Raw genomic sequence first — 21,776 nt, forward strand, 5'->3', positions numbered from 1 at the left:
CACAACTATCTATGTCACAGCACAGTGAGGGGGGGGCAACCTTTTGTTCTTTTAGAGTTGGGGTGCTAATGTATGTTTTCCCACACCCTGAGATGAGCCGTAACGCATCCATTTAGAAATAAAACGCGCATTTCTTCTCCATTTCAACCTTCCCACACATCGTTATAAAGAGGTGATTAAAGTGTGTAGGCCTGCACAGATGCACTAAAAGTTAACCTTCAAATCTAATTAAAATGCCAGACTAGAAAAAAATAGCTTTCCCCTTGAGTGATATGTCATTAGTTAGTCAAATCTGCAGGAAAATTAGTCAAGTGAACCCGACATAAGCAAATTTCATCTGCATCTCAAGAAGCTGTGAATCTGACAGCAAGACAAAAAGGATTCACATGCACACGTGAATCATCTACAAGGATTAAGGATCATGTAAATCAGCTGTTTTGGGAAGTTTTCTGCTTTTAACAACTTGTTGAATTTCAGTAATTGTATTATATGAGGTAGCAGTAACCCACACATTTAGAAACACAGGATTGTAAGTGTTAAAAAGTCCTCTGCTCAGTGTCTCGGTGTAAATATGAGCGTCTGTGATGGGATTTAACAAGGTGTGGGTTTACACTGACATCTGGTGGAAGATGTGTGAGTTTGCAGATTGTACAGCATTTAATTAAGCCAATAATACCATAATGTATTTATTCATACAACTTTTTTGTATTATATCCCTGTAATGATAACACAGTACAACCCATGTGTTTCATGCTCCTTTATTTAACCAGCAAAAAGTCTGTGAGATTAAAATCTCTTTTAAAGAGTGACCTAATGAAGAGGGCATCATAAAAGCATTGCTACAACAAAAATGACCAGCAACTACTTCACACTAAAGTCCAGTGAAGATACAATTAAACAGGCACGATATTGTCCAATGATCGATGTGTTGATTTAAACGACTGATCTGTTAAACTGAGTTTCTCCACAAAGAATCACACAAAAACACCAGATAAAATATTGTCCTTACCAGGGTTATGCTCATGAGAACAAAAGATGATCGTATGGGATTATGTTGTTATATGATGGAGCTATTATATTAAAGTGTACATTTAGGCTCCAAAATAATGTACATTGATATGAAAACGTATACACATCACAACAGAAAGCCTTGAATTTAATTCCATTTACGGGACCTTAGCCTGTGCATGCAAATGATAAGTTATAAATACAACCACCTCCCTCAGTGACGCTTCACTACAATTAATTAGAAAAAGAGGGAAAAAACTCAAGACAACTCAACAAAAATGGTCGACAATAGGCCTAAAGAAAAAGAGCTGTGGAGACCGCGGCGGGTGTAACAAGCAATTCATCAATTAAATAGCCTGACATTTTTAATGGAAACAACAGCAGAATAATACATCAGCAAGGCAGAGAACACTTTAAACAAACAAAGGAGCTGCAGCCACAAACACACATTAATAGAGGAAAAAGAGCGACTGCACATATTTTACACACAGTGTAGTGTACAGATGTGCACATGGCTCACAGTCAGTGTGTTGTTGCACCCACTTGTCTGAAGTCTTGTGCACCTTGAAGTCCTCCTCAATCGCTCGTTCATTCTCAAAGCATAATATAACCAGTCTGCTCTGCTCCTCTGGTCCCAGTATAACCAGTCTATTTCAGCACTTCTGTGCAACTCAACGTGTTCACACATGTTGAGTTGAATGAAGCTCTGCAGTCACATCATGACAAAAACTTTTTTACTCTGCAACAAAAGTATGATACTTATGATAAACAGTACTTTAATTTATTTGAAACACAAAAAGTACACATAAAACAACTTTATTACAGCAAATGTAATGGCATTGTCAACATGAGTTTATGATCTCAATCTCTCGTTTCAAGTCTTCTTCAATACAGCATGATGTTCACTTAGTAAATTATAGTTACATCTAGAGTAAAATACACGATAAAGCAGGGGATGCTTTCGGGGATGGTTACCTTGTGACAGGTCGCTACCATGGTGTTGTTATGTTGTCCGTGTTTTTGTCTGAGAACTTTAACCCTTTTCACGGTGTGTTTTGTGTTCAGTTCATGAAACCTTTTTGGTCACCTAATAATATCTTAATCATTCATTCAGTTGTATTGAGCTCCAACTTCTTGCTTCACTTCTGGTTGTAAAAAAAAAGATGGCGAGAGCCTAACCTGAAGCTTCAGAACCGCATTCCGCAAACCAATTGGTGACGTCACGGTGACTTCGCCCACTTCTTAGATAAAGCATTTGTAGTAGCAGTAATAAGTACAGTTGAAGTGGTAACCCTTCCTTTTGCCGTATAGAGGCAACAAAATACAGATATATCCATAAAGCATTGTCAGTACAGCAAACAAGTAACGATTTGATATGCTAACGCATGACCAAGAAATGCACTTCATGTTATGCTATTCTCATAAAATTAAGAAAAGTGATGGGTTATGTTTAAGTACAGTATCAAGCTGATAAAACAATGTTCACTACATTTTTTTGAGAGCCTAGAACAGTAAGTACAACAACAATAGTCACATTGATTATTATTTTAAGAAAAATTCAAATAGTTGCAGAATGTTCTCAACGGATTGACCTCGCTGCCTCTCCATTACTGACACAGCGCACTTTCTCATTTGGTTCACGTTAGAAGTCATGCTGTTGGGAGATTTGAACTCATGTAAAACCTTTAATAGCGAACTGCTGCCAGCCTCCGGGGCCGGCCGTCACAGGCTGGGATTGAACTGGCACCGGGTGGGCGTGAGATGCACCGCTGAAGGTTACACAATGCGGTGATGAGAGGGGAGTCCGCTGGGATCATAATTGGTGGGTTTCTGTTGAACAGGTTTGATTAAAGATGTAGAGATGTCATGTAGATGTGAAACTCTCCGGCTCAAAAAAGAAGACAAACTCGACAGGTAAATGAGTAGAAGTTTTATTATCTCCTCTCTCATGGCATGCACGAGGACATTCAGCAATATGTGTCCTCACTCTTCATCATGAACGCATGACCATACTTCAGGTCTATTACATGTAATAAAATAATCTCTAATATATGAACGATCTAACGACTCTGAGTCCCATGTGACCCCAGCCTGCCCCCCCCCCCCCCCCCCCCCCCACATACACACATTTGAAATGATCTAGAACTGCCACTCCCCTCAAATACTCATAAAAATATATATTTCTTCATCAATTTGTTGTAAATGAATTCCTATTTTTGTAGTAAGATCAAGCAGTCAAGTTTTTCCTTCATTCCACCTTGACTCTTCTAAAGGTAGAGAAAATATAGAAGCAACGGTCAGTGGAGCATTTTAAACACATCTTCATTTTCTCCATTTATGTTTTGTGAAAAAGAAATATACAAAAACACAGCAAAATAGCCTCACAATAATCTACACAAAGTTGACAGCATTTGCTTCAGACTGTATAGCTTTGAAACAAGCTATACAGTCTAAACACTGAGTCACAGCTGTAACAGTGAAATTATGAAAATGTTCAGTCAGAAACACACCTACTGTTCATCTCCTATTGCTGATAAGTCCCTTACATTGTTTCTGTATTCATACATTCTACAGTTAATATAGAAAAGGCATCAAGTCACTCGTGTTGCATTCAAATCATCCTTCAGTCTCACTTCTTCCGTCCTTCATGTAAAACCTTCATCTTGTGTAACACTGAGTAGCATTTCTCTGAGCGTCCACCCCTGTGATTGGTTCTTTGTTTACTCGAGCTGCAGGAGACCACTAATCTCTGGCCGTGTCTGACAGCAACAGATTTCGCCTGTGAATCCCGTTGAGGAGCGCGTCGCTGTTGGAGCCGTCAGATATTCCGCTGTCCATAAACACAGAGTCTGCGGGAGACCATCACAATATTATAAATGTTTTCGGTATAAAGTTGTAAATGCAGATCAGACATAGCAAACTGCGACCTGTGAACATACCACTGCCACTGGTGCGATCGCTGATGACGGAGGAGCTGCGGGAGGTGACGTGGGGAGCTGAGGTGCTTGCCGTGAGGACAGACATGTTCCTGTTGTTGTTGTTCTGGGTGGCCGTCCGACTCCAATCTGCAGAAACATGTGTATACGACCAACCATGTGTCAGTTTGTTAAACTAAACATATGTTTTTGTAATTTCCCAGATTTATCCTGTTTTCATATTAATATTCATTACAATTTGTATTAGCAAAGGTTAATATATTAATATTTTCTTCTTTTTTTCTAGTTCTTTTCTGCATTCTCTTCTCTAGTTTGTCATGTTTGTGTGTTCAGATTTGATAGAGTTGTGACTCTAAGAACGAGTGCTATTTTTGATGCAAATTTGGGCAATCAGAAAACGGTATATTGTCTCATGTCTGCTCCACCTCACACTTTTAAAACCCCTGCCCTAATCTGTCCATTCAAACTACCAGAGGTATAAGAACATAGTTAGGTACCCACCTGAGTTCTCAGCCAACCGCAGTTTCCCGCAGCAAAGATAAATTCTCCACTCCCTGCGGACACTCTCCTTCAGAGCGCAGTGGAAAATAAAGAGGAGCAATCCTGTACAGGACAAATGAAACATTTAAAAAAATGATAGCTTTTAGGATACATTTGCATTTTATGGTTTGCCTAATTTGGATAAAACCACATGTTTTTTACATTGTGGAGTAGAACCCAGTATATTCATACAAGTCTCACCCTGCAGAGAGTTGAATATAGTGAAGAGGTAAACAAAGGGTAAGTAGAGGGGTCCCCAGGCGAACAGGGCGAACCCCCAGGTGAGGCCCAGCAGAATGATGAGGCCCGCGATGCTGCGCAGATCTGTCAACACTCCCCTGTTGGGAGCCTGGTTTTGGGGGTTCTGCTTTTTGATCCGGGACAGCTGGATCATAACGACGATGAAGACCAGCAGGCACAGAACAAAGATCACAAGGAAGTAGGCCACCACGCCCACGTAGAAGGCGATGTCATTACGCAGCCAACAGCTACAGGGGGACAAAGAAAGACACATGAAGTCAAAAATACATTTAACAACCACAAAGAACGCATGCTTGCTATCTTCTAGGTGGTTGTTTTCAGGATCATTTTCCTCTTCTACTAGGAGCTTTCATTTTAGATTTTGGTGGTCCCTATGTAGAAAACATCTTATTTTAATGCACTACGGGTCTGACAGTCTGCCTCGCACAGAGTCTGAGCCAAAGGAGTTTCTGGTGAACCTGCTTGATTTTGCAGAAACTGATACCGGTGACACTGATGGCAAGAATTAAGAATAACTATATAGATATAGCCAGTCTTTTCGCTGATAGTGTCGTTTGCTTATGTCGGTCATATAGAGGCATCAGTATTAAATTGAGACCTTTTCATTCCCAGTTAAATGTTCCCTTTTATTACTGCATTTATGAATAAGATGCCTGGCTGCTGCCTAACCACTGCTCTACCCTCAGACCAAAATAAAACAATACCAATGAACAGATCTAGCATAGTTCAAAACCAACTTGTTAAAAATACACATTCAGCAAGGTTACAGAAATGTCTTGTACAAACAACAGAAAAAAAGACAAATCTGTTCATCTGTGATTACAAAAGGTTATTAAGATTTAGGCATAACTTACAAGTCATCTGAAGTGCCATCTGTGAATTTTCCATATGTGACCAGACCATAGTTGTCTTTGTCCACTGCTATTACAACGATCACCACAATAAGAGGAATGCCTGCAAAGATCAGGATGTTAATCAGCAAAACCATATCAGTAAAAAAGAAAAAAAGCTACATTTTTAAACATTGTGACATTTAGGAGCCGAGTGTTACCCACCCCAGCCTAACAGTGAGAACTTGAGCATGTATCTGCTGAGGTAGGGGGTGAACACCCGGACGATGCTCAGGTACATGTGCAGGGCCTCAAGCCCCGCCCAGGTGAATGATGTCAGCAGGAAGTAATGCAGGAAGAAGGCGGTGCTGATGCAGAGCCCGATTGCTGGGTAGAGCGCCAGCCAGCCGTCCAGGAGGAAGACCAGGTTGAGGAGGAGGAGGGACAGGCAGAGCTGAACCAGGATCTTGGCAGGAATATCCCGCAGCAGTTTTCTTAATAGAAAGAGTTTGTTAGGGTACACTTTTTTATAGTTTAGCTTTGACATAAGGCTCAGATTAAAGTAGTCTTGGTAAAAACATAGATTCTTACTCAAATAAGAGATATGTCAGCAAGGTGAGAGCCAGGAAAATGGCAGAGACTCCACAGCCGATGTAGGTGATGAAAGTAAGAATTTGCGCCTGTTTACGGTCAATTAGTACGTCTCTGGACAAATCCTGTATTCAGGACACACACAAAAAATATAAAATCAGTGCACATTGTACAACAGGACTGTTAAAAAAAAGTCAGTTCTGTTCTGTAATTGTGATTCGAAGAACTTTATTGATACTGTTATTGTCAATATATCACACACACGAACAAATATGCACACAAACCAGCAGAATTGCAAAGGATGTGAGATGGTTGCAGCTGCAGGTTGTTTCTTCTGGTGTGGCAATGACAACAGAGCAGCCAGCAGAGCTCCAGTGTCCGACACCACCTGAACCAGAGAAACACAACAAACAGGGATATTAATTCCTGTGGGAATTGAACCATCTCAACCCACACGATTTAGCGTGGACACACTCACCATTCTGAGCCAACTGCCAAAATGCACAGGAGGCTGTATAGTTTTCCTGCGAACAAATTGGAAGAAGAAAAGCATCACAGAGGAACTTTGAGTGATCTGTCAATACTTTCAATAATTGTAAACCATTTATTTTATTTCATTTAGTTTGTTTTTAGATCATTTACATAATTTTACTTACTACTATTACCTACTTTTATTTTGACTGACCAAGAAATGCAATTACTTGTGCCATTCCAACCATTCCCAAAAATATGTTCTCATTAAACTAAACTGCAGATTCAATACCTTTCAAGGAAAACCTATTTTCCACAGGATCACAGTCCCAGTTTTGAACACATGGTTAACATTGTGAATTGAAACAAAACAACAATAACACAACAGAACTACTGAGTTATGTTTAGGCAGCAAAACCTTTTGGTTAAAGGATAAAGATTTGGCTTAAAGTCAACATTAACTTTTTGTTTTACATGGGACACAAACAAAAGTAGTGTCCTGGGTGAAAGTCCTGTGTTTGCATCCATCCAGTCCGTCCTCCTCCATATGCAAACTTTGATTAAAAAACAGAATTGATCAAAAATACAGTTTCGGAGTTTCGTGAGTGGGGTGAGATTCCTTTCTGGATAAATGGGATCATGAGAAAACGAATGATTTGTATGCGTGTGCACACTCACATTTACGGGATCGATGTTTCGGATTGTGAACTGAATGTTCTCTGCCAGGTTGCTTATTGACAGATTGGCCACACTGGCTGCCAGGACTGGACTGACAAGGGTTTCGCTGTTTAATGCTGCGTCCTGTAAAAACAAAAGACAAACATGTCACAACTATTTCCTTTTATATTGAACTAAACCTGGTTTAAGATTAAAAACAAATGTCGGACTTAACTGAGAAAAGTAAAAAATACTGCTTATAAATCATTGAATGCACCAATACTGTATTCTGTGAAACAATTTGTAAGAGATGACAATGAGACAATGTGATGATGCGAAAGTACCTGGAAGAAGGCAGGTTTGGTGTAGAAGCTGAACTGGACCCTGTTGGCCTCCTTCTGCTGCTCAAGACTGAGCCCATTGGTGAGGGAGGAGGGCAAGAATACAGACCCCAGAGCAGACCCGGACCTCTTGGACCGGGATCTACTGAGGGCACGGAGCTGGACACAAGAAAGTTGACAAACGGTTAATGGAAAGGTTCGGCACTTCCTGTTGTCTCATCATCTGTTTAAGGTCACTTCATGTCACAGTAGTTGCTTTTGAAAAAGTTGAGGCTCATGCAAGAATCTATCATACTTTATTCTGCAAAGCTGGCATGTGTTCCAAGTCGGATTCACAAACTTGTCATAAATTGCTTGTTTCAACATAATGAATAAGTGGGTGCACGAGTGCGAGATAATCGATAAATGACAGAAATTCCCTTAAGTCACTTGTATGTGTTTTTGCATGAGACAAGAGAGAGACCAGATGGCTAAATTTAAATCTACCTGGACATTATCAGTGTTGAAAATGTCAACGGATGTTACTGGAAAGTCGGTCCCATCGACTGCCCTCACTGCCAGAACCAGCGAACCCGAAGAGAGGATCTCGTTGTCACCAGCGACAACCAGTTTAAGACCCAGATTATCTACCTGACGAATCAGCCTGTATACAGGACACAGGACAAAACATTTCAGAAAAAACAAACGTATGGGAATATGTGTGTCCATCTGGGTGAGGGTTGTGTGAGTTGTACCTGTTAGCAGATGCAGACAGGGCCAATGAGTTGCCTTCCATCAGGTTGCTTATTACATTGAGAGCCTTTTGTCCCAGTGCCTTAGAGATAGTGGATCCATCCAGAAGCTTCTCTAAGTTTCCTACCAATTGTGCCACCTGCAACATCAATTAAATGATAAAGTTTACTTTGAAGAATCACACAAAATCGTTGTTTTATGCGAAAAAAAATTCAACAACTTCAATACATCAGAAGCTTCACCTGAGAGGAGTTGAGCGAAGACGCATCCTGTGTTTGATTCACCAGCTGGTCTGCTAGTTCCTCCTGGGCCTTTTCGCTTGAAATTGTCTCTAAGATGGTTGTGGATGCAGTTCCTGTACCTTGGCAAGTCATACGAATCAATTATTCATGTATAGTGGACATTATATTGATAAATTAGATCAATATAGCAATGGATAAAGTTTACAAGTTGAGACTTTGATCAAAAAGTCCTCCTATTCTGCTGCACAGAGAAGCATTGTATCCAAGCGCTTTAATCAGGACATATAGCAGTAAAAAACATCTTATGAAGCCTTTTCTAATGGACCCATGGACTGCGAAGTTTATCTACTTCACAAGTCATTTAAACTATAAAAAGATTTTTTAAAAAGCAAGCTTTTCCAGCCAATTTGATCCACCATATTGAAAAGTTTAATTAGAGGCTCCAGCCAAAACTGTAAATTCTCAGCTGTACATACCAGGTTTTGTTGAGGTTGTGTTCGTAAGCGTGCTGGTATGGACAGTTGTTGTTGAAGAAGTCAAGGGAACCTTTGAAGTAGTGGTGTTAACCTGGGCCGGAAGTGCACCATGCATAGTTGTTGTTGTTGTGTTTGAAGTTGTAGCATCTGTAGTTGTCAAATTGACTCCAGGTACTTTGGTTGTCAAGTCTGTGGTTAAACTGCTTGCAGTTGAGTTTACATTTAAGCTGATTCCAGCAGTTTGATGGAGATTGATGGTTGTACTGACAGCAGAAGCAGCTGTGGTTAAGTTGTCATTTTTGTTGGTTGTTGTGATGTTGTTGGTCATTCTCGCTGTGGTGTGATTTCCAGTCTGGTTGTTCAGTGGAGCAACAGTTGGTTTGGTGACGTTGTCAACAACAGACGTCACATTGTCCACAGTTGAGTTTTTGGTGGATGTCATTGCATTATTAAGAGTTACATTAACTTGTCTTGCAGTGGTAGACGTTGTCATGTTTTTAGACGGAGCAGTTGTGTTCTGTTGTGTTTCCCTGATGGGCGCAGTGGTTTGATTGTCTGTGGCTGTTTTGTTTTGAGTTACAGTAGTAGTGGTTATATTCTCAACTGTTGTGTAATTGGGAGAAGCTGTAAATGTGCTTATTGTTGTATTACTTGTTGTGATTGTACCATTAATGTTCCTATCATTGTGAGCTGCAGTTACATTGTACTCTGTTGTGTAATTGTTTGAGGTTGTTGTGTAATTATTAGTTGCTGTAGTTATACCATAAACTGTTGTGTGATTGGTAGGTGTAACTGTGCTTCCTGTAGTGGCATTGTGTGCTGTTGTGTCATTTGGAGAAGGTGTAGCTGTAGTTACATTGTATGTCGTTGTGTTATTCAGATAAGGTGTAACTGTAGTTATATTGAACTCTGTAGTGTGATTGGTTGAAGGTGTAACTGTAGTTACGTTGTTTGCCATTGTGTCATTCAGAGAAGGTGTAACTGTAGTTATATTGAACTCTCTAATGTGATTGGTTGAAGGTGTAACTGTAGTTACGTTGTTTGCCATTGTGTCATTCAGAGAAGGTGTAACTGTAGTTATATTGAACTCTCTAATGTGATTGATTGAAGGTGTAACTGTAGTTACATTGTACTCTGTTGTGTGATTGGTTGAAGGTGTAACTGCAGTGACATTGTACTCTGTTGTGTAATTGTTTGAGCCTGTTGTGTAATTATTAGTTGCTGTAGTTATACCGTAAACTGTTGTGTGATTGGTAGGTGTAACTGTGCTGCTTGTAGTGGCATTGTGTGCTGTTGTGTCATTCAGAGAAGATGTAACTGCAGTGACATTGTGCTCTGTTGTGTGATTGTTTGAAGGTGTAACTGTAGTGACATTGTACTCTGTTGTGTGATTGGTTGAAGGTGTAACTGCAGTGACATTGTACTCTGTTGTGTAATTGTTTGAGCCTGTTGTGTAATTATTAGTTGCTGTAGTTATACCGTAAACTGTTGTGTGATTGGTAGGTGTAACTGTGCTGCCTGTAGTGGCATTGTGTGCTGTTGTGTCATTCAGAGAAGATGTAACTGTAGTGATATTGTATACCGTTGTGTCATTCAGAGAAGGTGTAGCTGTAGTTACGTTGTATGTTGTTGTGTTATTCAGAAAAGGTGTAGCTGTAGTTATATTGAACTCTGTAGTGTGATTGGTTGAAGGTGTAACTGTAGTTACGTTGTTTGCCATTGTGTCATTCAGAGAAGGTGTAACTGTAGTTATATTGTATGTTGTATCATTCAGAGACGATGTAACTGCAGTGACATTGTACTCTGTTGTGTGATTGTTTGAAGGTGTAACTGTAGTGACATTGTACTCTGGTGTGTGATTGGTTGAAGGTGTAACTGTAGTGACATTGTTCTCTGTTGTGTAATTGGTTGAAGGTGTAACTGCAGTGACATTGTACTCTGTTGTGTAATTGGTTGAAGGTGTAACTGCAGTGACATTGTACTCTGTTGTGTGATTGGTTGAAGGTGTCAATGTAGTTACATTGTACTCTGTTGTGTGATTGGTTGAAGGTGGAACTGTAGTTACATTGTATGTTGTATCATTTAGAGAAGGTGTAACTGCAGTGACATTGTACTCTGTTGTGTGATTTGGAGGCAATGTAGTTGTGTTAAGTGTTGAACCGATGGAATCATTTGTAATCATTTGTAATGTTGAATTGACAGAGGATAATACGAATTCTGTTGCGTTTCGGTCACTTGTGGTTGTGTTTTGCAATTGTGTATTTTTCGTGGGTGTCAACATTGTGTTATTAGATAAAGTCGTGTTTTGTACTGTTGTATTGTCAGAGACAGTCACAGTCATGTTTTGTGAGCTGGTTTGGAGTACAGGCTGTGCTGTTAAGGACTGTGTACTGTTAATTGTTGCGAGTGGAGTGGTCATGTTAGCCTGAGCTGTTGCTTGTGATGCATTTTTCTTTTGAACTGTTGCAGAACTTTCAGCTGTCATTTCAGTTTGTTCAGTAGTGTTGGTCACAGATGGTGTTATGGCTTCAGGAGTTGTTGTGATGTTACTGTTGGTCAGATTGGAAGGCTTTGTAGTGCTTTGTTCGGTTGTGGGAGGCTCCGGGGGGCAGCTATCAATCAGAAGTACTGCAAGGGTCTCATTTGCCTCACTAAAAAAGAACACATAGAAAAATATTGTATGAAGTGAAATACTTCTTGTACAAGGCCAGCGCCTTCAATATTAGAGATCCTCAAAGAACAAAGAAGCATGTCTTATTGTTATAGAATAGTTAAATGTATCAGTCAGATAACAATAAAACGTATCCTTTCTCATGCTTTTGTACAGTCAGTCAATGTGTCTGTGGTTATTTAGTTGAGTACAGATCTAGACAGTCTAACAAGCTAGTGGTTGTTTTCATTTTATCCATTGTGAATCCAGTATGGACTCTGTTAAAGAAGATCCCACCTCAGATATGCTGCTTACAGTGTAAGGTAACACCCATATTTTGTTGAATGCACGCTAGCAGCTACTTTGTTTAGTAATTTATATTTCCCTCAGTCTGACTCATCTATTAACAGTTCCGTATATGAGTTCCTGAATTTACCAGAATGACGATGAACATCATCAGAGAGAGACTTTGTTTCTCTTGTGGCCAAAATGCATGACTATAAATTCCCAAAAAGCCACCACCAAAGGAATGTTTTATTCATTTACCATTTAAGCAGAGTGGGGTCAGGTTGGCACAAATTAGAAGTCAGCAGGTCACTTGCAACCCAGGTCATGTTGGATGCCAACAGAGTACTGACAGCCAAACTAGGAGGACCACATATCACTGAGGATACACAGAACACCATCAATAACACAGTTAGAAAATATATGTTTGTATATAATAGAGCTTGAAAATACATTTCATGCTGAAAACCTGCAGACTAACCCATGCGTGTGAGTGGCCTTTCATTTGTTATGCTACTGTCGCTGTCAATGACTTGTTGCAGAAGTTTTTTCAGGGAGCATTCATTGACAGGTCCAGACATCTCCAGTATCACCATGCAGCTGTACAACCTAGACACCAGCAGCAAAAGGGGTTTAAAAAAATTCAGATACTGGTATTGATCATTAAATACATTATGATTTTTTTGTATCTAGTTTCTCTTTCTTAACGGACACAGGAATTTTAAAGAAAATCATAAGTGTCTGTTGTCAACATGGTTTGTTTGAGAAGCTATTCTTTATATGCAGATAAGATGTATTATATGTTATATAAGAATAATGTGTACATAATAGACACATCTACCTCTGTTGTGTCCCATGGCATTGCAGATGAGCACTCTGGATAAAGAAAGACATTTATGAAGCATGATTAACAGCTCTTGATCAACGTGAGGAGAAGGACTTTAGTCAGTACCAAACTTTTATCTGCAGTGTGATTTACCTGGTAGCGCTTTAAAATGTCTTGGCACACTGACCTGGAAACAAAGAATTGTTCACATGTGTCATTTATGACCACCAAAACACTTTCACTTTCAGTATTGAGCTAAACTGTTCAATAACTTCCCATGGTCAACATGTATAGACTTACGCTGGCATTGTGTTACACTTGGTGGCTACACGCTGTCCAGACAACTGTTAAAAGGGTTAGAAAGTCAGTACATAGCATGTATATACAATAGGAAACATTGTTAAATCATACTGTGACGTACATACCAATTGTTTTAGGAAGGTTACATTAACAGAGGCACTGTTAATATTGATTCTTATGGCAAAAAACTGTCCTGAAGAAAAAACAAGGACAAGTTGTCAGGGTTAGTTTAAGACATACTTGTAACACACCTTCTGAGAAACGGTGTGTTCCAGTTAAAAGAGTAGTTCAATATTTTGGAGAAAACCTGATACACTTTGTTGCATTGAGGTCTGTCATCTAAATATGAAGCTACAGCCAGTAGACTGTTAGCGTAGCTTAGCACAAAGACTGGAAAACGGCCCTGTACTGCATTTCAAGTTTGCAAAACATCCCATACAGTCACACGTACAGTACAAAAACACGCTGGCAGTACAAACATATAAAGACAGGCAGGAAGGCAGTATTTTGGCTGTGTTCTTACTTGCAGAGCTACAGAAAGCAGTACAGTCACAAAAGCGAGGCGCTTCACCTGAGGCACAGACAAAAACACAGTTACAGCAGCAGATGCAGCAGTGAACTTTCTTTCAATATAATGGGAGCCTGTGTTTTTGACACTCACTGCTGCAGGATTCAGTCTGAGGTTGTGGAGCTGGGTTGGAATTGGGCTCAACAAGGGAGCTAAGTGAAATGAAAGCTGATAAGTTACAGAGTGTAAATATGTACAGATATACGCTCACTCAGAAAAACAAAGGTTTTGCTCACCATGTAAGCTCGGACAGTTTGTTCCCCCGACAGATATCATCGAGGGAAGATGTGGACGTACACCTCACAAACCCGCCACTGGAGGGCTCCACATTCCCACAAACATCTCGACCTGACATGGACAAAATCAATATGAGTAAGCTAAAAAATAAACTCTGTGTGTGCTCTTCTGGATTTTTGTTAAGGTTAGATTTAAGCATGTAGTTATGGATCATGGTCTGGGACAAGGGAATGAATTATGTCCCCACAAGGAAATAAACACGAAGATTTGTGTGTTTTTGTGCTATTGTGGTTCTGCCTTTTGCAAGGGACAGTTTTGTTTTGGACAAACACACACACACACACACACAAACACACACTGTCACTTCAGAAAGGTATCTGGGTCTATGTGCAATAAGGGAGTCTGTGTATTCCGGTTGGTGGTTTGCATGCGTGCATAGGTGCATCGGTATGCACCTCCATTTACGTAGTCTAAGTCATTTAAGCGTGAGTGCATTTTGCAAGTTTCCAAAATACTCTGCCTGTGTGTGTGTGTGTGTGTGTGTGTGTGTGTGTGTGTGTGTGTGTGTGTGTGTGTGTGTGTGTGTGTGTGTGTGTGTGTGTGTGTGCGTGCATGCGTGTGCGTGTATAACTGTGTGTGACTAATGTAAATTTAAGTATAGAACTTAGCATAAAGTTTTTTATGTTTTTTATGTTTTTTCTGAAGCAATTTCTTTATATCCCAGTTATTATAAATGCAGGCTTATCATCTTCATTATGATCTGCTGAGAGACACAAACATTTTTTAATTTGTAATTCTTAGGCTCAAAAGATGACCAAATGGTTTAAAATAGTAATGTGTTTTTGAGAATGTATGACGATCACCACGTAGGCAAAAAGGTAAGTTCATTGGTTGAACAATGCTCACCGACTCTCTCCACCTGTCTTGTGATTCTCGCTTGTAATTGTTGATCTCCAGCTTGCTGCAGTGCAGAGACTCCAGCCAGCTGCAGTTCACACGCTGGGACGGCTCGGCTGAGCAGCAACAGCACATCGCAGGTTGTTTGTCTGGAAGCAAAGTATTCACACCACTGTGAGGAGGTGAAATCTGAAGCAGAAGTTAACACAAAACGCTTAATGGCATGCTGTTACCTTATGTCACTTTTTGTACTGCAGTTCACCTGTACTACCTGCAACGAGAGAGGGGAAAGTTGTAGTCGTCAGCCTGCCTTGTAAGAGACAATTCATTCTGAAAAGTGAAAGGGTGTTGCCTGTTTCTGGGACAGACTGACCTGAAGTGGTACGTCAACCAGACATAAACCTTCGCCATTGGGGCAACCAAATGCATTGGACACCTGAGTGAAAGATGGCGAGACAGAGGCAGACATGCTGATACTGTGTGGGAGGAAATGTGAGCGAAGCACATACAGTACAAATGTGTTGTGGTGTTCGCATCAGAACACATTAACTTCGTCACCATTTGTATACACAGTGTCCTTAATTGTAAAGGACCAGAGAGTATCAGACAATTTAAGCCACTATGTGTAGAGTTTTTACTCAATGTGGCTATCGTATCTCACAATTCATTTTGATGAGTTTTTGTTTGTATAAATGAAAGAGTCAACCTCCAGGGTTAGTTGGTGCTGCAGCTATATTTAGCTTTCAGCTATTCATTACATGAAAGCCATTGTCAGCTCAGGTATGCTCCCTCCTTGAGTACAGTCAGAGTGAGTCAGCCGAATGACATTTTCTTTTTTTTTAATTACCGGCTGTTGAATTGCAGCACAACCTGGTTAAACCTTAAAAACAGTGGCTATGTAGGTCACGATTTGTACTGAAACAGTTCAGACCAGCAACAGACTGAACCTCAGACGCTCCAAGAGTCCAAGACAGAACTGAGCAGACATGATCAGTAATAATGGGGAGCATTTGAATGGCGATTTATGGAAGCCCATTGTTTATTTTCAGTCAATTTAGTGACTTAGTAGGTCAAAATGATGACTTACTATGAACATGTGGAATTTTGTCAAAACAAGACGTTTATATATATATATTATAGACAGATCTATTAATTGAATTATCAAGAAAATAATTGCCAGATTGGAATCAGCTTAGTGAATTTTCACCTCTTGTTTAGCCTAAAGAATCAGTTTGAAGTCTTGTCTGTATTTAAAGGATCATTGTGCTTCTATATTATCTTAAAATCGGGAGGATTATGTATAAAGAGAGCCATGATTTCTGTTCAGCTCATCTACTTTGGATCTAAACACCTTCAAACTCCTTGCAACCTGCAACCTGAAATGCATCGTTTAGTTTTAAAGCCAACAGAGAGAAAAACACGTACTTACACATACAATAGAAAAAGATATGATGCACAGTTTCAATACTGGGATCCGAGAGGGAGGGACTGATTATATAATGAGTGAACATTGTCTGGGACATCATTCAGGTTCACATGACAATAAATGACTGACAGTCCAAAGCTAAATACATTTTAGGTGCATCACAAGGTTGGAATTTTTTGTTAACACAAACTAATCCTTGTGCCGGTAATACTTGTTTGTGACAAGGCGGCACCTGAAGCTATTTAGGACAGAGACAATGAAAGAGTGGAGCTGAAAGGTACAGGAGAAACCCTACAAGGGGAATGAAGAGAGCTTGTCATTCTCACCAAGTTGTGGACGTCTTTTTCAGTCTTAAGGCCGCCTGTGGCATTCACACTTATTGGCATCCAAAAGTAAGCATCTGCAGAAAGAGATGAAGTTGTAAGGTCATAAATATGGCTGAATGAAACGCTCTGATTGGACAAAAGGTGGGTGTTTCTTACTGTTATTGGAGCAGAGTTGGCTGACGTTACAGTTTACTAATGTGGACCCTAAAAGAAGAGAGGAAACTCATTTTTTAAAAGCATTTTGTTTAGGTATTGTTTTAGTTGTTTACAACAGTAACACAATGTTGTAAACATTATTTTATCTTATTATACACCCACACAAATATCCGATGCGAGTGAAATTGTACTTAGTATAGTTATTTTTTTATGATTTGTTGGCATTATAATATATCAGAACCGTCCAAAATGATGGACAGAACCACAAAAAGTAGTACTTTACTGCTAACATGATTCAGCCTAAACCAATGTGGGACACAGTTATCGCCAGCATCATTCACCTGTGACATTAGACGTCTGGTTGCTCATGTGAGTGACAGGTGTTGCTATGACAGGACTTGAGGTAGTTGTAGTTGAAGACACCTCTGGTAAAAGACAAAATGAGGGAAGATTGTTAAGTCACAATCAGAGGGAGGAACTGTAATTGAGATGAATAGAAGTATTATTTCATCGGATATTTTTGTCTCGCTCACCAGGTGGAGGTGAGAATGACCGTTCAATTCCATTTGTGGATGCTGAAACAGTGAATTAAGGAAATGAAGGTGTGAGTCTCAAGAGAGTGTCGTACTTCTACTTTCACATTTATCTTTCTCTCTCTCAAAGCAGGCTTTATATTAGAACAATTATGTATTTTACATAAGAACAAACACAATTTTTCAATCTTAAAAGGACAGTAAAATGATATTCCCTTTGTGTGTACTTCTCTCTGTCCTCTCCACATACAGGCACATACAAATACACAAATGCATTGAGACAAAATACAAACACCATGCATGTAAATGTGTGCATCACGTGAATACACACCATTAGTTACGCTTCTGTAAGCACGAACCCGGCCTCTCAACCGTCTGTGGTCTACAGGACACATGAAAACATGCAGCATTCAACATCCAACATGCTCTAAGAACATGCACAACTACTGAGTGTTAGAAACAAATTAATTCCATATGACAAACTGGAAACATGCGGAGCTACAGTATGTTTTAGCAAGAATCAAAGTCTCTTAAATTCCATGATGAAAAAACAGAAAGGATTGCGCTGTATTCTGTTATTGATGCCGTTGGTTAATGAACAGCCTCCTCGAGTAGGATCAGTGAGATAAAGAAGAGCTTATGTGTGTCTGTCTCACCACACGGAAGGTTGGGGTCTCTCTGTCTGGCCCTGGGGCTGGTCACGCCCCAGTACCGACCATTCCAGCCAATCACAGTGCCGTCCTCGCAGGGACCATGGTGGCCCAGGTCCGCCCACATACGGAACAAGTACAGCTCCACTTCCCCGAGTGCGGCTCCCGGGGGCCGGTCTCTGGGACGGCAGCCCAGCCACAGGGAGCCGGAGGGGGGGATGGCCTGAGCGATGACCGTCCTCTCTGCCACCATCCTCCCGTCAACCTGAAACATTGACACAGCTTGTGTTGCTCGTATCCCAAATGACAAGAGTTCAAAAGTTTGACTCACGCAATTACTGGGCCCACACTGCTGCAACATTTGTCAAATGTGGAAAGGTCACAACACTGAAAATGTATTTGAGGGCGAAAGAAACACGTTGCACTCAGACGATTACAAAGGTTTTAAATAAACAGTCCGATTGACCAAACTCATTTTAAAAAGAGTAGAATTATTACCCTGCCTTGCTTTTTATTTTACTGTACATCCAAATAAAGAGGTTAAGAACATTTGACTAAACATTTAGCATGTTTTCAACCTGCCTGTCTGCTTCTTGCCCTCTCAGTTTCGATGTAGCCATGTTCCCAGATATCAACAATACTTTTGCTGAGTGCCCTACAATGTCACCATAACTTATGATGGCCTAAAATACAAAAATAAGAGCAAAGTTGAAATAAAATGGTGGTGTTTTTCTGCTTAGCATTGCTTCATGGCAAAATGTAGTAGTTTGCAAACAACTGGAAAGAGCCAGATAGCTGTCAATTTAGCACTAGCAATTTTTGACTTTAGCTTAGATTAGTACAATAGGTTTTATAGGTTTTATCAGAGCAGTTTTATCTATTATCATGGATGTACTCTTCTGTGAAAATCAAAAGTCTACTCAGCTTATCGTCATATACTTCCGAGAACTGGTCTTTCATTCCGAACTCCACCCACACAATCTGGTATTTGTGCGAGATAAACTTGCTGAGTTGCAGCTGAACGTTGTTGACAATCTATTTTAATGCAAACACACTGTCTTTTTTTATTTTACAGACCCCACGGCAGTGGTGGAAAGTAAAGTACAAATGTGAGGTATTCTTTACTTGAGGATTCAAATTTGATGCTACGTTATACTTCTACTCCACTACAGTTTTGTACGTTTTGCTCCACTTTTAACCACACCATCAGTAATAATAATCAAGTAAAATAATAGGCCAATTTAAGGCTTTTTAAAACTCACACAGGCGCCGATGTTCTGCAGTGTCAACTGTTATCTTTATACTTGTGTATATTTCCTCATTTTCGATTCAAGACTTTTACCTGTAATGGATTTTTTTCATAGTGTAGTAGCGTTACATTAAACTCAGAATCCTCCTTCACCACTGCATACTAGTACACTAAGTATTACCTCCAGGCTGAAGGAGTTGCGTGGTACGTCCCTCCTCAGACACACCCTGTGCCAGTCTTTTGGAGAGAGCCGGATAGGAAATCTGTGTCGGACCCTTAGCAGCCACCCATACAGCGCCTCATCATCCCCCTCCAGACCCAGCTCAGGTTTTGGTGCGTGGACCGAGCTGTAAGAGAAGGCCACCCAGGCTCCGGGGACAACCACGCGGATGTTGACACACAAAGTCATCTGAAAGAGCAGCGGCATGGCGACACTGCCCTGCAGGGTCCAGTGGTCCTCACAGCCATTTAATACGGCCTTGGTGTCTCCCAGGAAATAGCCTTCCGCTGGAATGGGTGAAAGAAATGCAGATTTACAGCCTTAGTTGCAGAGCTGCACTGAAAGCAGACATAGTCTCAGTTGTTGAGTTAAACTTAAGACCAAAAGACTTAACGTAAACACAACAATAACATTCAGCTGATATGAAGAACTTGTTGGCTATTTACACATCCAGCCGATTCTAAGCAACATTATCATTCATGGTGTTTCTGGCCACCTGGTAAATGTAAGTAATATGCGCTCTCTTTTAGCTCTGCTTTGGTCTCCTCCAACCCCTGAGGGGAAAGATCTCTTAAGTCGCTACATACTCCACTATGTTCACCAGCTAGTCGCTAACTTTGTTAACATGGAAGATGAAGTAAAGATGAGAATTCTCTGAGGTTCCATTAATACGATTACACCTTTCCCATTACAGTGTCATTTGATTGTTAATATAAAATATTGATTAACGCCAAGAGTTTAGTCAAATCATTAATGTTAGCTAGCGTAGCTGAGCTATTGCCCAATGCTAAGCTAATAGCACAACCAACTCATTTAAATTACTTACAGATCAGTGAATACGTTTCTCAAAGACATGAAAATTTGGATTCTAGTTTTATTTTTTCCCCAACTAGCATTACAAAAAAATAAAATATGTGGTCGGTTTACACTTTGTCAGTAGATAGGGTTGCCAGCTGTTCTGTATCAGCCGGGACGTCCCATATATTGGGCTAAATTGGTTCGTCCCATACTGTATCTCCCTTATTCCGTATTGACGGCTTCTCCTCTCTGATCAGCAGACGGCACTCTAGCAGAAACGTGCCAAATCCTGCCAAAAGGTTTTCACAATGTCGTCTGGCTGGTATACCTTATTTGGTATTGAGAAAGTTGGCAGCCTTTTAGGTATTAGAAAGTCCGTAGTACTGTGTTTTTTTTGTTTTTGTTTAATTTTACACACGCTAGAAATGCTAACTGCTAGGTGACCCATCGCAACACAGAATCAGTCAACACCTATCACTACTATGAAGAGGTTAAACACTCATTTGTTGTTTAGTTCTGTTTACATTGTTGCCATTTTATGCCCTCCATTTTACAGCCAAACTGCTTCAAGTAGTGTACTACACATATCCACCAGTAGTCATGAACAACTATTAAGTCAAAATTAAGACGCAAGATCTAAGAACTTTGTATTCTTGTAAATCATTTTGTGTTCGAGTGAACAATTTAATCCTAAACACATTAGCTGTATAGATAATTATTATTTCAACGCAAATCATCATCTTTTTTCTAACCAAGTCATTTTGTTGCCTAAACCAAACGTCGCCATTGTGGGTTTCTGCAAGCGTGATACGGGGCTGATGTTACACTACATTTAACATATCCGTGGTTTGTAGAAATGTACGATGCCAACATTTATTTTGGGCGACTGGATCGATATATGAATGGGGATGACACGGTAAACAGAGGCACATCCACAAATCTTGAACAACCAGATGGGGTCCATGTTCACCCTGGATCTTTTTATAAAGCTGCTGGATATGCGCACAGTGAGGGCCTTCAAGGTTCCGGATAGTTGAATCCCTTTTAATCCTTTAAATCAAGATTGAAGGCGTTTCTGTTTGCTGCTGCCTTTTAATTGAACCAGATTCAAGGACATTAATCAATTTCCTGCATTTCTGCATTTCACTACTGTATTTTATTTATTAAACTGCACTGCAACTATTTTTCTATTTTTAATGTTTTAATGGCTGTTTTAATGGCTTAATTGTTTTAAATCTCCTTGCCTTCTGTTTTGATGCTTTTAATGGTTTTATGTGAAGCACTTTGAATTGCCTTATTGTTGAAATGTTCTATACAAATAAACGTGCCTTGCCTTGCCTTTCGGTAGTGGGCCGACCCCACCCATTGAGAGGTTTAAAGGTATTTTCGGTCCATTATCAGAAACAGTGGTGTGACTATGGTAATCAATTGGAAACACTAATTGCCACTTACTAATCCCTTGCAAGACATGTGTTGTCAACATGTCTTGATAACTCATCCCCAAGCTTAAATAAAGCTTAATTAAAGAGTCTCTCTCCATCGCTACACAACGATTAAGGACAAGGCTTGG

General features: G+C 40.1%; 1 protein-coding gene across 2 annotated transcripts in view; it reads right to left on the bottom strand.

Annotated features, from left to right (window-relative positions):
- Positions 1 to 3,137: 3,137 nt before the first annotated feature.
- adgrg2a (adhesion G protein-coupled receptor G2a) overlaps positions 3,138 to 21,776 on the bottom strand; it is a 20,733-nt gene continuing 2,094 nt past the window's right edge. The window contains exons 3-36 of one of the 2 annotated variants that reach the window (XM_079181464.1): positions 19,370 to 19,695; positions 17,946 to 18,204; positions 17,621 to 17,671; positions 17,290 to 17,331; positions 17,098 to 17,181; positions 16,757 to 16,804; positions 16,601 to 16,674; positions 15,222 to 15,284; positions 15,082 to 15,119; positions 14,858 to 14,997; positions 13,951 to 14,062; positions 13,808 to 13,866; positions 13,670 to 13,717; positions 13,272 to 13,339; positions 13,147 to 13,190; positions 13,000 to 13,033; positions 12,862 to 12,896; positions 12,502 to 12,629; positions 12,282 to 12,399; positions 9,086 to 11,736; positions 8,610 to 8,722; positions 8,370 to 8,506; positions 8,122 to 8,278; positions 7,639 to 7,794; positions 7,316 to 7,438; positions 6,645 to 6,690; positions 6,451 to 6,554; positions 6,167 to 6,291; positions 5,801 to 6,069; positions 5,600 to 5,699; positions 4,686 to 4,972; positions 4,446 to 4,547; positions 3,948 to 4,073; positions 3,138 to 3,857 (exon numbers count right to left, since the gene is read on the bottom strand). In XM_079181464.1, the coding sequence (XP_079037590.1) occupies positions 3,751 to 3,857; positions 3,948 to 4,073; positions 4,446 to 4,547; positions 4,686 to 4,972; positions 5,600 to 5,699; positions 5,801 to 6,069; positions 6,167 to 6,291; positions 6,451 to 6,554; positions 6,645 to 6,690; positions 7,316 to 7,438; positions 7,639 to 7,794; positions 8,122 to 8,278; positions 8,370 to 8,506; positions 8,610 to 8,722; positions 9,086 to 11,736; positions 12,282 to 12,399; positions 12,502 to 12,629; positions 12,862 to 12,896; positions 13,000 to 13,033; positions 13,147 to 13,190; positions 13,272 to 13,339; positions 13,670 to 13,717; positions 13,808 to 13,866; positions 13,951 to 14,062; positions 14,858 to 14,997; positions 15,082 to 15,119; positions 15,222 to 15,284; positions 16,601 to 16,674; positions 16,757 to 16,804; positions 17,098 to 17,181; positions 17,290 to 17,331; positions 17,621 to 17,671; positions 17,946 to 18,204; positions 19,370 to 19,695 (6,374 nt within the window). In that variant the 3' untranslated portion in view covers positions 3,138 to 3,750. Of the gene's footprint in view, positions 3,858 to 3,947; positions 4,074 to 4,445; positions 4,548 to 4,685; positions 4,973 to 5,599; positions 5,700 to 5,800; positions 6,070 to 6,166; positions 6,292 to 6,450; positions 6,555 to 6,644; positions 6,691 to 7,315; positions 7,439 to 7,638; positions 7,795 to 8,121; positions 8,279 to 8,369; positions 8,507 to 8,609; positions 8,729 to 9,085; positions 11,737 to 12,281; positions 12,400 to 12,501; positions 12,630 to 12,861; positions 12,897 to 12,999; positions 13,034 to 13,146; positions 13,191 to 13,271; positions 13,340 to 13,669; positions 13,718 to 13,807; positions 13,867 to 13,950; positions 14,063 to 14,857; positions 14,998 to 15,081; positions 15,120 to 15,221; positions 15,285 to 16,600; positions 16,675 to 16,756; positions 16,805 to 17,097; positions 17,182 to 17,289; positions 17,332 to 17,620; positions 17,672 to 17,945; positions 18,205 to 19,369; positions 19,696 to 21,776 lie in introns of both variants that reach the window. The other variant, XM_079181463.1, reaches the window with a different exon arrangement.

This window comes from Pholis gunnellus (genome assembly GCF_910591455.1).
Source record: "Pholis gunnellus genome assembly, chromosome: 20".
Lineage (NCBI taxonomy): Eukaryota > Metazoa > Chordata > Actinopteri > Perciformes > Pholidae > Pholis > Pholis gunnellus.